This window comes from Bos indicus x Bos taurus, chromosome X, assembly GCF_003369695.1.
Source record: "Bos indicus x Bos taurus breed Angus x Brahman F1 hybrid chromosome X, Bos_hybrid_MaternalHap_v2.0, whole genome shotgun sequence".
NCBI classification, from domain to species: domain Eukaryota; kingdom Metazoa; phylum Chordata; class Mammalia; order Artiodactyla; family Bovidae; genus Bos; species Bos indicus x Bos taurus.
The window spans coordinates 87,965,240-87,982,774 of NC_040105.1; the positions used below are offsets into that span (position 1 = coordinate 87,965,240).

Genomic DNA, 17,535 nt, shown 5'->3' on the forward strand with positions numbered 1-17,535 from the left:
TCACTGAGGAAGGCTTTCTTATCTCTCCTTGCTATTCTTTGGAACTCCGAATTCAAATGGGTGTATCTTTCCTTTTCTCCTTTGCTTTTCATTTTCCTTTTTTCACAGCTATTTGTAAGGCCTCCTCAGGCAGCCATTTTGCTTTTCTTGGGAATGGTCTTGATTCCTATCTCCTGTACAATGTCCAAACCTCCGTCCATAGTTCATCAGGTACTCTATCAGATCTAGTCCCTTAAATCTATTTCTCATTTGCACTGTATAGTCATAAGGGATTTGATTTAAGTCATACCTGAATGGTCTAGTGGTTTTCTCCACTTACTTCAATTTAAGTCTGAATTTGGCAATAAGGAGTTCATGATCTGAGCTACAGTGAGCTCCCGGTCTTATTTTTGCTGACTGTATAGAGCTTCTCCATCTTTGGCTGCAAAGAATATAATCAATCTGATTTCTGTGTCGACCATCTGGTGATGTCCATATGTAGAGTCTTCTCTTGTGTTGTTGGAAGAAGGTGTTTGCTATGACCAGTGCGTTTTCTTGGCAGAACTCTATCAGCCTTTGCCCTGCTTCTTTCTGTACTCCAAGGCCAAATTTGCCTTTTACTCCAGGTATTTCTTGACTTCCTAGTTTTGCATTCCAGTCCCCTATAATGAAAAGGACATCTTTTTTGGGTGTTAGTTCTAGAAAGTCTTATAGGTCTTCATAGAACCATTCAACTTCAGCTTCTTCAGCATTACTGATCAGGGCATAGACTTGGATTACTGTAATATTGAATGGTTTGCCTTGGAAACGAACAGACATCATTCTGTCATTTTTGAGATTGCATCCAAGTACTGCATTTCGGACTCTTTTGTTGAGTATGGAAGAAGAATACAAGAGCCTTATACCTTTGTTCCTCATCACCAAGCCCTGACTGCAAGCCTTCCTAGACTCCTCATGGAAGGAGGGGGACACAGTTCTTAAGGCATAAGCCTTCTGTATCTCCCCTCTGCCAGTTGAGGATTAAAGTCTTCTTTCTGTTTCCTCCAAACTCTCCATAATTTTTTATTTGGCTTTGGTCGGCAGAGAAAACCAAGATTTTGACTGCAACAATATCAATATGCAAGAATGGATAAAATAAAAAACAATGACAACAGTGGCAAGGATGCAAAGAAACCAGATCTCTCATATACTGATGGGAGTGTAAAATTCTATGCAGCCACTCTGGAAAAATTTCTTTAAAAACTAAATATACACTTGCCACATGCATGCATGCTAAGTCGCTTCAGTCATATCGGACTTTTTGCAACATTATGGACTTTAGGCCTCGAGGCTCCTCTGTCCATGGGGATTCTCCAGGCAAGAATACTGGAGTGGGTTGCCTTGCCCTTCTCCAGGGGATTTTCCCAACCCAGGGATCAAACCTGCATCTACTGCGGCTCCTGCATTGCAGGCAGATTCTTTGTCACTGAGCCACTAGGTCTGCCCACACTTACCATATGACCCAGAAACGACTTTCCTGGGCATATATCTCAGACAAATGAAAGTTGTGCTCAGTTGCTCAGTGGTGTCTGACTCTTTGCAACTCCCTGCACTATAGCCCGCCAGGTTCCTCGGTCCATGGGATTATCCAGGAAAGAATATTGGAAAGTTGTGCGTGCTAAAGTCACTTCAGTCATGTTGCACTCTTTGCGACCCTATGAACCATAGCCCGCCAGGCTCCTCTGTCCATGGAATTCAACAGGCAAGAATACTGGAATAGGTTGTTCTGTCCCCCTTCAGGGGATCTTCCCAACCCAGGGATCATACCAGAGTCTCCTGCATTACAGGTGAATTCTTTACCGTTGAAACTCCAGGGAGGCCCACTGGAAAGTTGTCTACCCAAATTCTATACACAGATGTTTATAATAGTTTTATCTGTAACAGCCCCAAAATGCAAATAACCAAAATGTCCCTAATTAGGTGAATGGTTAAACAAACTGTATTATATCCATAGCATGAAACACTCCTCACCAACAAAAAAGAACAGACTATTGATACATGTATCAACTTGGATAGATCACAAGGTCATTGAACAAAGCAGAAAAAATTGAAAAAATCACACTTTATGACTTCATTTACATAAAATTCTCAAAAGGACAAAATTATAGAGTAGGAAAACAAATTCATATTTGGCAGGGGTTATGTATGATGGGGGTGTTAGGTGTGCCTATGAAGGGTGGCTCTCTAGTGAAGGAATATTTCTACATCTTGGTTGCAATCATGGTTGCACAAATCCACACAAGTGATAAATAACATAGACCTGTACATATACAACATTCCAGTGTCATTTTCCTAGTTTTTTGTATTGTAGTATAATTATATAAAATGTAATGATTGGACTAAACAGGATGAAGAGTATGTGGAGCATTTCTGTACTGTTTTTGCAACTTCTTGGGAATCATTCGTTATGTATCATAAGTTAAAAAATAAACCACTTATAAAGCAAGTAACTCAGAAAACAAGAGTGTGGAAGCTAAAACCCAAGGAGCAAGTAAATACAATGTTATAATAATAGCCTATAATAACATGCAGTTTTATGAAGAGATATTTTAAATAGGGAAGATTTGTATAAGCCAGTGATATACAATACCAAGATCATTTTTATCTGTAGGATTAAAACATGTGCTAAAAAATATTAGAGCCACAGATTAAAATGTCTCACCTTAAACCAGCCAACTGGCTATTATGAATTGCTTGCAATTAGTCACATAAACAATGAAAAAATTCTGCAAAGAATTAAAAAATAATTTGCAAAGTATCTTCAGGCTAGTTGTTCAAACTTTATCTAGTAAGTGGTGGGAATGAAGAAGTTTCATAATGGATAAGCCAGAACCTATTCCTACAACTGTCATACAGTTAATTGATTTGTGTATGCCCTGTGTAGGATGTCCTCAAGTTTGTTTCACTACAGAATACATTCATTTTCAGCTGTGCTAGGAAAAGAATATTTGCACTGAGTGAAATGTTTAGTGATAATTAGAAAGGAGCAGATAGGGGAAACCTGCCTCTCCCTCCTTGGACACAAAATGATAACCACTAGCCATATGAAGCTATTTAAATTTTTTAAAATTAAAATCTAATTTAAAATGTAGTTCCCAGATACATTTCAAGTGTTCAATGTGACTAATGGCTACCATATCAGAACAGCTTAGATATAGAACTTTTCCATCATCACAAAAAGTTCTGTTGGACAGTGTTGCTCTAGAGCATGAAAAACATGTCATTTCCCCACAATCATGGGTAGTGTTACAGCCCAAATAGCTCTGACAGAAATTAGTATTGCATTATCTGAGGTTTTCATTTACACACAATTTTATCTTCAGCAATACTGAGCAATATGTTGCAGTGGTTAAGTGCTAGGGTTTTAGGGTAGAATAGCACTGGATTACCATTTTAGCTCCAACCTTTGCCAAGTTGTGTGACCTCAAGCATGCTATTTTGCTTCTCTGTGCCTGTATTCTCCTTTTTTTTTTTTTTAAAGGTGGGGGCTCAGGAATAATGGAAACTCCCTCAAAGAGTTGTTGCGAAAGACTAAATGAGAAAAGCGCAATACCTGACACATGTGATCTGTAAATATTATTCTTGAAGTCCAGACGATGGATTTGGCTTGTTCTAGGACTTTGCCAACAAAGGTCCATCTAGTCAAGGCTATGGTTTTTCCAGTGGTCATGTATGGATGTGAGAGTTGGACTGTGAAGAAAGCTGAGCACTGAAGAATCGATGCTTTTGAACTGTGGTGTTGGAGAAGACTCCTGAGAGTCCCTTGGCCTGCAAGGAGATCCAACCAATCTATTCTAAAGGAGATCAGTCCTGGGTGTTCTTTGGAAGGAATGATGCTAAAGCTGAAACTCCGGTACTTTGGCCACCTCATGTGAAGAGTTGACTCATTGGAAAAGACTCTGATGTTGGGAGAGATTGGGGGCAGGAGGAGAAGGGGACGACAGAGGATGAGATGGCTGGATGGCATCACTGACTCAATGGACGTGAGTCTGAGTGAACTCTGGGAGCTGGTGATGGACAGGGAGGCCTGGTGTGCTGCGATTCATGGGGTCGCAAAGAGTCAGACACGACTGAGCGACTGAACTGAACTGAGGACCTAGACTCTAGATGACCAGTAGAAAAGGGAATATTCAATTGTACAAGTAGCAAGGGAGTCCATCCCTAACAGGGCCCCCCTTTGACTCTTGATAAATAAACAGTAACCACTCTGTTCCTCCATACTTGGGGACAGTAACGAAAGAGAAGACATCTTCTCCCTTAGAGATCTATTTGTCTTGCAGCTTTCAAAAAGTTGAAGAATATCTTACCCTTGTCCTTAAAGGATTCATAATTGAAGTTAACCACCCGGTCATATCAAATAATTTAAAAGCACAACACACCATCTATAAAAGGTTACCCAAACAAGTCACTCAGTAGTAGGGGCACTTGGAGTTTGTCTCCAGCTGTTTCTGGCAATCAAATCCAATTTTTTGATTTATTATTATAGTAAAATGTTACTATACCCAATCCTTTGTGAGTACCACACAACAAGCCTACTGTACCTCTGAAATCAACTGGATATTTATTGAACACCTACTAAATACAGGACACTTTCACTATACACCAGCCATTAGCAAGCTACATCTGGCAAGTAAAATTAGGTCCACTTTGTATTTTCCTTATGGTAAGGAAGGTATGAATGACTTTTACATTTTTTCACCTGTTGGAAGAACTGCCTTCACCCACTAATACCAAACACCAAATGGCCCTGGACATTAGCTTTTGCTCCAGACTTGATAATGTTTCTTAATTAATTCAACCTAAAATTACAAGACAAAAGAGCACTTATATGTGAAACTTATACAGTAGGAAAGTCATTTCAACAACTAACACTGTTTGAATCATAAGTGATGCCAACACGCTTTATACACTTTCCGTGCTGTTACAAATCAAAACAACAAAATCACAATGAGATACCACTTTGCACCCACTAGAATGGCTGTAATAAAAAAAAATAGACATTAAAGATGTGGAGGAGAATATACATTGTTAATGGGAGGGGAAAATATACAGACACTTTGGTAAATTCTGGCAGTTCCTCACAAATTTAAACACAGAATTCCATATGGCCCAGCAATTCTACTCCTAGATAGGTACCAAGAGAAACGAAAGCATATATCTGCACAGAAACATGTACATGAATGTTTACAGCAGTATTACTCATAATAACCAAAAGGCAGAAGCCAACCAACTGATGAGTGGATAAGTGAAATATGGAAAGCCATACAGCAAAATATTATTTAGCCATTAAAATGAAGTATTGATACATACTACAATTTGGAAAAACTTCAGAAACCTTATGCTAAGTGAAAGAAGCTAAACACAAAAGATTTTTGTATGATTCATACACACTGGCAATAAAAATTAATGAAGTACTGGTACATGCTACAATATGGAGGAACCTCAAAAATATGCTAAGTGCAAGAAGCCAGGCACAAAAGACCACTTCTTACTTGATTTAATTCAGATGAAATGCCCAGAATATGCAAATTTATAGAGACAGAAAATAGATCAGTGGTTACCTGGAGTTGGGAGTGGGAATGAGGATTAATTGTAAATAAATGAGTATGAGGGATTTAGGAGGGAAGTGAAAATGTTCTAAAACATTATGATTATGGTTGCATCATTCAGTAAAGTTACTAAAAATATTGAACTATACACTTGAAATGGGTGAATTTTTTGATATGAAAAATATATCCTAATAAAGTTATTAAAAATAGGAAAGGAAGAGTAGGGGAAACTGGGTGAGGGGTGCACAGAAATTCTGCATTATCTTCCCAACTTTTCTATAAACCTTACACTATTCTGAAATTTAACTAAAAAATAACAAGAATATGTTTGTGCATTCATACCTATCTGTGTGAAAAGACATTTATAAAGATAAAATGTGTAAAATCTCATTATAGATGAGCATTAACATGAACATTTGAAACTATTTTGACAACAGAGAATACTATTAGCCCCAAATAAAATGTTACCTCCCAAAAAGAATTTCATTATTCTCATTAGTTGTCCTGCATTACCTAAAATAAATGCTCAATTATTATTACTTTGAATTTTATCAATAAACATTTGCTAAAATTTGTTTTCTCCTTTGTCATATAAGTACCTACACATTATCCTCGATTTTGTTTTTTGGCCCACAGAGCCTAAAATATTTACTATCTGGTTCTTTACAGAACTGTGTTCTACACTATTACAGGATAAATATAATCAGTCTCCTTCTTGAGTGTATTGTTATCATTACCTAGTTTTGGCATAATGCCCTTAGTATATTAGTCGCTCAGTCCTGTCCGACTCTTTGTAACCCCATGTCCGGCGAACTCTGGAGGCAAAAATACTGGAATGGGTAGCCACTCCCTTCTCCACGGGATCTTCCTGATCTAACCACGGTTTCCTGCATTGCAGGCAGATTCTTTACCATCTGAGCCTCCAGGGAAGCCCGTCCTTAGTATAGATCCTATAATTTTGCCTTTTGACTCACAAAGTCTAAAGATATTTATGTAGCTCTTCACAGAAAAGTTGCCAAGCCCTGTTCTACACTGTAACAGGGTAAATATAATCAGTCTCTTTCTTGAGTATATTCTTATCATAACTTAGCTGTGGTATGATGCCAGTCTGGATATCCCCTATAAAGGATAAGCCGTGCATTTCTTCTGCTGTGGCACTATTTAGGATTCCCATAAATAGAAACACTACTAGATTAATAGTCTAGCAAAACTTCGATGTCACCTTTATTATCATGATATTAAAGAGTCAACACTATAGACAGTGTCAAGATGACCCTCAAGTTGTTATGTCACCACGCCATGGACTCCGTGAGATCTCTTAGATATCAAGTGGCTCCTATGGCATCACACCCTGCCTTTGGCATCACCCTGGCACATCACCTTAGTGTCATATGCCATCACTGTTGTGGCAGAATTCTGCCCTAATGCCACTCCACCGAAATGTCAGCATAATTAACCCCTATTTCCTTCCAATCCTTTGGCAGCGGCAGGAGCGATGGGGAGGGTGGCCACAGGCACTGGTTCGAGCTCAGGAGGTAATACTCAGCTGCTACCGTTTTCCCTTCCGCTTACCACTGCAGATCAGGGCCCCCAGGACAGGACTTTTTGGCTCCCATAACTCTCTTGCCATGACCCCGCACCCATTTCGCGTCACTGACTTAGTGTCCCAACAGCGACCACCCACCCCGGTTCTACACGAAGCCGCTCCCCATACCTGACTCCATTCTCCAGCTGTCATCCTGGGCCAATTCCACCGGCCACTTGACTACGGAGGCTGCAAGGGACCCTGGGACTCGTAGTTCCGCGCCGCTAGGGTCAGAGTCGGGGAGAGTGGCGAAGGCGCCTCCCTGCCCGGAACTGCGCTCAGACTGCAACTCCCAGAGGCGCCCTGCGATGGGAAAAGCAAAGGAAGAAGAGAGGATGGTGATTGGTGGAGCTCTACGGGCTCTTTTGATTAGCGCTCGGAGCCTGCGAAGTGAGGAGGTGGTGGATCTGGCTGCACCGAGATCCTGGGAAAGCGAAATGGAGGGGTGTGTGTCTAACCTAATGATCTGCAACCTGGCCTACAGCGGGAAGCTGGAGGAGTTAAAGGAGAGGATCCTGGCGGATAAGTCCCTGGCCACTAGGACTGACCAGGTAAAGCAGCGCTGGACCCTCTCCGCAGGCGGCGGCGGCGGCGGCGGCGGAGACAACGTGGCTGCACAGCCCTGCCCAGTCCAGGGGGAGGCCGGTTCCGAGAGGGCGGGATTCCCGCCCGCGCCTCCCCATCCTTACCCCTGGGTCACCTCAGGACTCGGGATAGAGCGGCCCAATCTAGCCCCGCAAACTGCCAATGTTTCCCCCCCTCCCCCTTTGGCCCGGTACTTAGCTTGCTGTATTTTGGATATTTCTAGAACGTTTAGCTCATTTCTCAGAAATGCCCAATCTTTGAGGCATCTGTGAGAAGGAAAGTTTTTGGATTTTTGAAATGGATTTCTTTGCTTTTATTAGTGATTTTATTCGAGGCAACATGTGTAACTGAACGCCTCTTCTGTGTCAGGCAGTTACTGGAAGGAGCAGACGTGGATAAAATAATCCCAAATCACTTCCGATTCTAATTGTGGTATTCTTCGGGAGAGAAGTTGACGTGGTGCTTTCAGAACATACCATGGAAGGACCTGATTTAATCTGGCTTAGGAAAGCCGAATGTTGTAAACCTAAAGACTTTGCAAAGGAGGGAAGATTGACTGTATCTTGAACAATGAGTGAGGTTTCCCTGGAGGATGAATGGGCAGTTTAGGCAGAAGCGAAACAAAAGAGAGTGGACCTTGGGAATGTTTCTTTCTGCTCTCCTACTTAAAGAATCCTCATGCTTTCACCCTGAGTTTCTAGAAAGGTTCATGGTGCCCTCAGTAAGCCAACAAACATTTATAGATTGCTTCCTGTTTGACAGGCACAGTGCTAAGCACTAGCAAGATAATGTCACATAATTAAAAATCTCCATTTTGTGTCTTTGGGAAGAGAATTAGAAGTCGGGAGGCTTCTCTGGAACTTTCCTTTGCTGCTCAACCTGAAAAATCCCTTTGCCTAGTTTGCCTTTAGTTTGGTCTGGTAATGTTTAATACTTTAGATTTAATTTAACAAAATTAAATTAAGATTTAATAATACTTCTAACCATTCTTCATCAAGTCAATGGCATAAAAAAGGGAGAAACTATTCAGGATCAAAAGACTTAAGAAACAACTGTTGGAACTTGTGGATCTTGTATGGATCCTGATTGAAAACAAGCTAACTGCAAAAAGACATTTGGGATACTGTTGCGGAAATCTGAATACAGATTGGGTATTTGATGTTATAAAGGAGTTAGAGTTAATTTTAATCAGTGTAATAGCTATGTAGTAAAGTATTTTTATGGAGAAGGAAATGGCAGCACAGTATTTTTGCCTGGGAAATCCCATGGACAAAGGAGTCTGGCAGGCTACAGTCCATGGGGGTCACAAAAGAGTTGGACAGGACTTACGGACTAAACAACAACAGAGTGCTTTTTAGACACTCAAATATTTAGGGATGAAAAGTCATGATATTTAAGATTCGTTTTTTAAAATCTCTTTAAGAAAAAAAAACAGATGAAGCAAATATAAGAAAACATTTGTACAATGTAAGTGATTGGCCTATTTTTATGTGAATTTGAAATTTTTGTAATAAAGCTTATAATACTATTTTCTTTCACCCAGAGCTAAGAAATATAGCAGTCACTGCAAAAAAAAAAAGAGCGAGAAATTCTTATTGAGAAACATGACTAACTTCTTTCTAGCTTATTTTTTTTTAAATAATGTTGCTTTCTAATTCTGTGTGTGGTATGTTTTTAAAATGGCTGTATAGGGAATCTCAACTAGTTTTATGAACATTTCCTTTCCATAAGATTCACTTGTTCTTTCTAGAGCATCTAGAAAATTCAGATGTGTCCTAATTTCACCATTTACTAGCTATGTGACCTTGGACAAGCTGCTTACCTTGAGGAATCTTAGTTCCCTGATCTGTAAAATGGGGATAATATATACTGTATAGGATCATGGGGATTACAGGAGATGATAGACATAAAATTTTTAGCACAGTGCCTGACATAAAAATATGTATGTAGTTAAAGCTCTATTTCTGCCAAAGCACTGAAGTAAGTTTTTTGCTCTATTGCTTTCATGGGTCTATTCTACCCAGAATTACCTACATTCATCAATGTATTCTCCACATGGTACTAAAACCTTAGGCTCTCTTATATAGGTAATGTAGTTTAAGGTTACCTACCTGAGGATCCAGTCCTCTCCATTTCTTGTTTCCAAACCGTATGTTCACTGGCTCAGGATTAATATGTTCTGCTTTCTCGTCTTAGTTCTTTTATTTCTTTTCAAGAATGTTGATCTTACTGCTTCTCTGTTTCCCGTGTAGGACAGCAGAACGGCGTTGCATTGGGCATGCTCAGCTGGACATACAGAAATTGTTGAATTCTTGCTGCAACTTGGAGTGCCCGTGAATGATAAAGATGATGTGAGTACTAGGCGGAGTTGATAAATTCCCTGTTATCTTTAGAGTCCAGACTGGTGTTTACTGAAGCCCAAGAATTAAAGCCACAAACAAATTTTAACCTTTATGACTAGGAAGTTGCAGCATGGCGCCAGTGACCAAATACAGGACTGGTGGTTGCATTATTTCAGAATGTTCATTTTGCCACTCATAGCCTGTAATTTAAGGTAAGCCTGCAGATCAAGGCTTATTGCAATGACCTCTAAGAGACTACAAACCCTTTTTTATTATGTTAAAAACTTTTTGGTGAATAGTGCCTAGATATTAGAATGAGGGCCTAGAACCTTTTTTGTTATATAGAGATTTAGTGCAATGGTATTGGTTATATTAGAGTAAGACTTCTTGCAGGAGACCCCGGTTCGATTCCTGGGTTGAGAAGATCTGCTGGAGAAGGGATAGGCTACCCTCTCCAGTATTCTTGGGCTTCCCTTATGGCTCAGCTGATAAAGAATCTGCCTGCAATGCAGGAGATCCGGGTTCTATCCCCTGGAGAAGGGAACGGCTATCCACTCCAGTATTCTGGCCTGGAGAATTCCATGGACTGTATAGTCCATGGGGTCGCAAAGAGTTGGACTCAACTGAGTGACTTTCACTTTCTGAAGAATAGGGTGAAAACTTTGTAAACAGGTTCCTTTTCAAGGATGCTTGAGGAAGTAATATTCATAATGGCAAAAAAAGAAAAATAATGGAGGAATAGTTGAGTACAGTATGTATATCCACATAATTGTATGCAGCCAATAAAGTTATGATTCCAAATGACAGAAAAATTCCTACAACATGATGGTAAGTGGAAATTGTGGAAAATACAACTCAACGAAGCTTAATATCCTACGATCCCTATTTAAAAACACATTAGACTTAGGTAGTCTCCATGTTACAGAATTATGGATGCTTTTCTTTTGTATGTATCTGATTTCCAAATATCCTGCAGTGCTTAATGAGGGAAAGAATATATTTTCTTAAAACCATTCATACACAGCTTTGTAAACCCTGTCTTAATGTTAGCGTTAATCCCTGTGACTTTTCTCCCTGGTTTGTGTTCTGTCCACCTCTTTTATAGGCAGGTTGGTCTCCTCTTCATATTGCTGCTTCTGCTGGCCGAGATGAGATTGTCAAAGCCCTTCTGGGAAAAGGTGCTCAAGTGAATGCTGTCAATCAAAATGGCTGTACTCCCCTACATTATGCAGCTTCCAAAAACAGGCATGAGGTAGGGTTCCATTCCTAGGCTTCTTGAGTTTTAAACCTCTACGCAAACACAAATATTAACAGATATCTGCACTGTTTTCTTTTACATCTTCTCAGATTGCTGTCATGTTACTGGAAGGCGGAGCTAATCCAGACGCTAAGGACCATTATGAGGCCACAGCAATGCACCGCGCAGCAGCCAAGGGTAACTTGAAGATGATTCATATTCTTCTGTACTACAAAGCTTCCACAAACATCCAAGACACTGAGGGTAACACTCCTCTGTAAGTGATGAATAGCAGTCATTTGTATTCTACCTGACATTAGCCCTCTTGCACTAATTCTTACACACCATTTTTTTTAATTCTGCTTATAATACATCTTTATGGCCAAACAAAAATTGAAAGTACACAAAAGTATAAAGATAAAAATTCAAAGTGCCTATCGTCTTGCCACCCGGAAATAACCACTGACAGCATTTTAATGTATTTCCTCCCTGTCTTTCATATGTAAATATGCATACTTTACCTATGCTTTTTTTTTTGTAAAATTGGAACCATATTGTGTATGTAGTTTCATATATTGTGCTTTTTACCTCATAGTGTAATCATTTTCCAATGTTAATAAATATTTGATTTTGAATGCCTATACACAACACTATTTTATGCCAGAATTTAATAATTCCTCTATTCCTGTATATTTAAGCTTTTTTGAGTTTTCCACTATTATAAATAATGCTACATTGATCAAAGGTTATACGAAAACCTTTGGCCGTATTGCTGATTAGTATCTTAGTGTAGAACTAGAATTGCTGGGTCAACAGATACACATTTTAAAACAGTTGCTGTATATTCCAAAATTACTTCCAGAGGAGTTGTATTATTGCCTCCTCCCAACAGCAGTTTGAGAGTGCCTATTGCCCCTTTCCAACACAAAAATATCCTTTTCTTATAGGGAAAATGGTGTTTCAGAGTTGTAACTTGCATTTTCTTACTATCAAGGAAGCTAAACATTTTTAGTGCCTATGACTATATTTCTTCTCTAAATTATAGCTTTCTATATCCCTTTCTCTGTTTCCTTTTGGAAAATTAATTTATTTTTACTGATTTGTTTGCATAGCCTTGACATAGTACAAATATTAACCTTCTTCCGTGCTAGTTGAAAATATTTTTCCCAGTTTGTCTTTAAATTTTATTTTTTTGAAATGACAGAAGTTTTCAACTTCTATATAGTCAGATCTATTAATCTTCCCTCATAGCTAGAAAGTGCTTCCTCACCCTGAAGTTAGATATTCACCTGTATTTTGGGGCTTCCTGGTGGCCTAGATGGTAAAGAATCTGCCTGCAATGCGAGAGACCCAGGTTCAGTCCCTGGGTCAGGAAGATGCCCTGGAGAAGGGAATGGCTACCCAGTCCAGTATTCTTGCCTGGAGAATTCCATGGACAGAGGAGCCTGGCAGGCTACATTCCGTGGGGTTGAAAGAGTCGGACACAACATAGCAACCAATATATTTTCACACGCTATAATCGAGAACTCAGGCATTTTCATTGCAGATCCAGTCTCTTTATATTTATTGGGCTTCCCTGGTGGCACAAACGGTTAAGAATCTGCCTATAATGCAGGAGACCCAGGTTTGATCCCTGAGTTGGGAAGATCCCCTGGAGAAGGAAATGACAGTCACTCCAGTATTCTTGCCTGGGAAATCCCATGGACAGAGGAGCATGGTGGGCTATAGTCCACGGGGTAACAGAGAGTCAGACACAACTGAGTGACTAACACTTATTATACTATGTACACTTAAGTCACCTGTATTTTATTGCTGTTTTACGAAAAAAACATTGTATTGGTTTGGTTTAACTTTTTTTATTTATTTACTTTAATTAGAGGCTAATTACAGTATTGTATTGGTTTTGCCATACATCAACATCAATCCGCCACAGGTGTACACGTGTTCCCAATCCTGAACCCCCCTCCCACCTCCCTCCCCATCCCATCCCTCTGGGTCATCCCAGTGTACCAGCCCCAAGCATCCTGTAGTTACTGCTTTTCATTTAACTCACATGCATCTGGCACTGATTATGTATGATCTGAAGCCATCCTCTACCTTGATATTTCTTCTACAGTACTTGGCCACTTTTATTCCTTACTAAATGGTGACTTTTTTGAACCAGAAAATCTATGAGTCTTCTTTTTAGTCCAGAGTAAGATTCAGTGTTGTTTTCTTAACTCTTTGTTTTAAAATTTTTCTCTGTAGTTCTGTGTGGCTTTATTTAGAAAAACATGCATGTTCTAGCCCTTTTCTCCAAATAAGAAAGGGAGGGTGGCCTGGAGGAAATTTAGGAGTCACAGGCAGTGTTGGGTCCTGGGAAGAGCCAAAGATTAAGGAATAGTTAGATGCTATTTGCTGTATCCAAAATCAGCCACTTAACAGCTATATTAAATATTTGTATTAAATAACTTGGAGAAGTTACTTAAGTTTCCTGAGTCTAATTTTCTTATCTGTAATATGAGATATGTAAAATTCCTTCCTCTCTAAGGTTAAATAAAATAACATGTTAAGTGTATAGTACTCTACCTGGTAAACTGTTAAGTGCCTCACAAGGTCCCCACCTCTACCCCTGCCCAACTCACTGCTCAGCCATGTTGTCATCATATACAAAGACTTTAACCTCTGTCACAATTTCAACTGTAAAATGGTGATAATAATACCTTGCTAACTTACAGAGTGCCTATAACAATCATATGATATAAAAAATTTTATAGACTGCTTTTCCAATATTTAAACCACACAAGTTGCTATTAGCAGATTATATATAGAGGTTTTTCTGAATTCTAATCCAGAATTATTGTATGTGTTTGGTGTAACCTGCTAATCTCCATAAATTGAGGGCATTGTTCCTTAGGCTGGCATTTAGATCACTTTTGTTGTAGTAGGGTCAGAATTGTTATTTATGATCTGAGATTATAAAGCTATATTCCACTGAATTTTAACTTATATACACTCTTCTCCATGGAAATAGATTTTCCTTTCAAGATTAAATAACTTTCCAACATCACACGACCATATGCAGTTTAGACTACCTGTCAGGGACTCCTAAACATTACATAGAATTGGAAATAATTAATCAATCTCTGTGGTCCTTGATTTCAGACACTTAGCCTGTGATGAAGAGAGAGTGGAAGAAGCAAAATTGCTGGTGTCCCAAGGAGCAAGCATTTACATTGAGAATAAAGAAGAAAAAACACCCCTGCAAGTGGCCAAAGGTGGGCTGGGTTTAATACTCAAGAGAATGGTGGAAAGCTAAGCAGCTTGGATTTAGTCTTAACTTTGTTTTGTGGCTGTCCCCTAATGTACTGGTAACTAATGTACTTGTGCACAAGACATCATCTATGAATGATGAAGTTTTTTCATCTCCCAAGTCTTGTAAACATGTTTACTATTGTTCCTGCTGAGTTATTTGTTCTTAGCTTACAACTTGCTTTCCAGGCATTGAACAACTGTTGACATTGTTCTACTCTAATATATTATTCTGTATTGAATTTTGGTTACGTCTGTGCAAGTGATTCTGTGGCTATTGTGAGTCTTAAGCACCCTATCACACACCCTCTATCCCCCTTTGAGGCAGAACAACCCCAGGAGCACCAGGCCAATTGTTCTGCTAAATGTTTCTAGGTAGATTCTAGAATGTTCCTCCATACAGTTAAAACACATCATAACTCATTTTTCAAGATCACTCAGAAGCCTATGCCACATATTTCTGTTTTTTCCGACAATACGGTTTAATTTGTTTTTGTTATCGGAAGAATACTTACATCTTGTGAGGACCAAGTTTTCGATTCGGGGATGCTGTCCAAGTTTGGCATTCAAGTACCAGTGTCTTTTTTAATGAGCTATTTCCCTCCTAAGTAAATTTAAAAAGAAAATTTTAAAGTACCTATATTAAATCACACCATATTGAAAAGAATGTCAAGTTTGTTACCATGATGTATAACAAAAATGAATTTTTATTTGTATTTCAGCAGCTAAAAGAATAAAATGCTGAATCTCCTGATTCTTCTTTCAAATCAGTTAGATACTCACTTAAGCCTTTAAAGGCTTTATAAAGATACTTTCTTAATTTTTGGTAACTCTAAAGTCAGTAAAATTAGTGAAGCTTGAACTGCAGCTAAAATATGTAAAAATCTTCTGAATTGCTAATTCAATTGGAGCAACAGAAAATTAATAAGTATAAACTTGATCTCAATTTAGGGAAACATTTTAAATGATTCAGTTCAGTTCAGTTCAGTCTCTCAGTCGTGTCCGACTCTGCGACCCCATAAATCACAGCATGCCAGGCCTCCCTGTCCATCACCAACTCCCAGAGTTCACTCAAACTCATGTCCATTGAGTCGGAGATGCCATCCAGCCATCTCATCCTCTGTCATCCCCTTCTCCTCCTGCCCCCAATCCCTCCCAGCATCACAGTCTTTTCCAATGAGTCAACTCTTCGCATGAGGTGGCCAAAGTACTGAGAGTTTCAGCTTTAGCATCATTCCTTCCAAAGAACACCCAGGGCTGATCTCCTTTAGAATGGACTGGTTGGATCTCCTTGCAGTCCAAGGGACTCTCAAGAGTCTTCTCCAACACCACAGTTCAAAAGCATCAATTCTTTGGTGCTCAGCTTTCTTCACAGTCCAACTCTCACATCCATACATGACCACAGGAAAAACCATAGCCTTGACTAGACGGACCTTTGTTGGCAAAGTGATATCTCTGCTTTTGAATATGCTATCTAGGTTGGTCATAACTTTCATTCCAAGGAGTAAGCGTCTTTTAATTTCATGGCTGCAGTCACCATCTGCAGTGACTTTGGAGCCCCAAAAAATAAAGTCTGACACTGTTTCCACTGTTTCCCCATCTATTTGCCATGAAGTGATGGGACCAGATGTCATGATCTTCGTTTTCTGAATGTTGAGCTTTAAGCCAACTTTTTCACTCTCCTCTTTCACTTTCATCAAGAGGCTTTTGAGTTCCTCTTCACTTTCTGCCATAAGGGTGGTGTCATCTGCATATCTAAGGTTCTTGATATTTCTCCCAGCAATCTTGATTCCAGCTTGTGCTTCTTCCAGCCCAGAGTTTCTCATGATGTACTCTGCATATAAGTTAAATAAGCAGGGTGACAGTATACAGCCTTGAAGTACTCCTTTTCCTATTTGGAACCAGTCTGGTGTTTAAATGATTACTAGCCATAAAATCTAATGAACTCCAAGTGACTCTTCTAATTATTTTTATTTGAATTTTATGCTGCAAATAGTGCTTGAAATAAGTAATCCAAATGAGTCCACAACCTTCAATTAATTTGGGGTCAGAAACTTAATGAATGGTATCCAAAATGGGTTTTGTAAACATAAATGTGTTGTTGATATGCAAAACCCTTTTACGTAAGTATTTTGAGTGCTGAGCTTTACAATTATTAATCAGGGAAGCATATTCTTATAGAACTAGACTTTGTTTATTGAATGCTAGAGATAGAATTGATGATGGGAAATAATTTCTTTCTAACGTTTTTTAGCGTGATCACAGAGTAAAGTTGTATCTAATAGAGCCTGTTAGGACTGAAGGTATTCATAAGTGCTGAGTCTTTTTGTCTGAGTTAGTAGGTTTTATGAATGTAAAAGAAAACTCATCTTAATTCTTTAATAAACAATACGGATGAAACCAAGCCTCATGTAATTTGTATGCCTTTGGCATTTTATTCTATTTTATTTTTTTGCCTGCATCATGTGACACATGGGACCTTAGTTCCCTGACCAGGGATCCAACCTGCATCCCCTACATTGGAACTGTGGAGTCTTAACCATTGGACCACCAGGGAACTCCCTATTGGCATTTTAAATGAAGTGGCTTAACATTTCAATCACTAAAACTGAGGGTATTGATGGCTTCAGATATTGATCAGATTGTTTCATGTTCCCTATAGGAAACCCAGTAGAGATTAAGCTGATTCAAGTTCAGCAGGTTTTACAGTTACGTTCAAAATGAACTCAGTGATGACAATTTTAACTGTAGAGCTTAACTGAGAATATAATATGGAAACAATAGATAAACAAAAGAGTGGAAAAATTACATTCGTATTTATTGGAGGGAGTCTGCGATATCAGTGTGGTTCTTTGAGATTCAAGATAATTGTACATTTTACTTCATCATCTCTGACTTAACAATTTAGCTGACCCTAGTGTTTTGATG

The 17,535-nt window shown here is 39.1% G+C and overlaps 2 protein-coding genes across 4 annotated transcripts in view; one reads left to right on the top strand and one right to left on the bottom strand.

Annotated features, from left to right (window-relative positions):
- ATG4A (autophagy related 4A cysteine peptidase) overlaps positions 1-9,989 on the bottom strand; it is an 81,102-nt gene extending 71,113 nt beyond the window's left edge. Inside the window, exons 1-2 of one of the 2 annotated variants that reach the window (XM_027534991.1) lie at positions 9,849-9,989; positions 7,282-7,455 (exon numbers count right to left, since the gene is read on the bottom strand). In XM_027534991.1, coding sequence (XP_027390792.1) covers positions 7,282-7,455; positions 9,849-9,870 — 196 coding nt within the window. In that variant the 5' untranslated portion in view covers positions 9,871-9,989. The remainder of the gene's footprint in view (positions 1-7,281; positions 7,456-9,848) is intronic. The other variant, XM_027534990.1, reaches the window with a different exon arrangement.
- Positions 7,480-17,011, top strand: PSMD10 (proteasome 26S subunit, non-ATPase 10). 2 transcript variants are annotated; one of them, XM_027534992.1, is made up of 5 exons: positions 7,480-7,703; positions 9,990-10,088; positions 11,185-11,331; positions 11,427-11,593; positions 14,461-17,011. In XM_027534992.1, exons 1-5 carry the CDS (start codon positions 7,488-7,490, stop codon positions 14,612-14,614), a joined length of 783 nt encoding a protein of 260 aa, XP_027390793.1. In that variant the 5' UTR covers positions 7,480-7,487; the 3' UTR covers positions 14,615-17,011. The 2 variants fall into 2 exon arrangements, with proteins under 2 accessions (XP_027390793.1, XP_027390794.1); XM_027534993.1 differs by having other exon boundaries at positions 11,427-11,514; positions 14,461-14,854.
- Positions 17,012-17,535: the final 524 nt, after the last annotated feature.

Bases quoted from the DNA above. Each gene is read 5' to 3' on its own strand.
- PSMD10 (XM_027534992.1), top strand. From the start codon at position 7,488: ATGGTGATTGGTGGAGCTCTACGGGCTCTTTTGATTAGCGCTCGGAGC. The intron at 7,704-9,989 runs GTAAAGCAGCGC...TTTCCCGTGTAG, and splicing joins TGGCCACTAGGACTGACCAG to GACAGCAGAACGGCGTTGCA. The intron at 10,089-11,184 runs GTGAGTACTAGG...CCTCTTTTATAG, and splicing joins CCGTGAATGATAAAGATGAT to GCAGGTTGGTCTCCTCTTCA.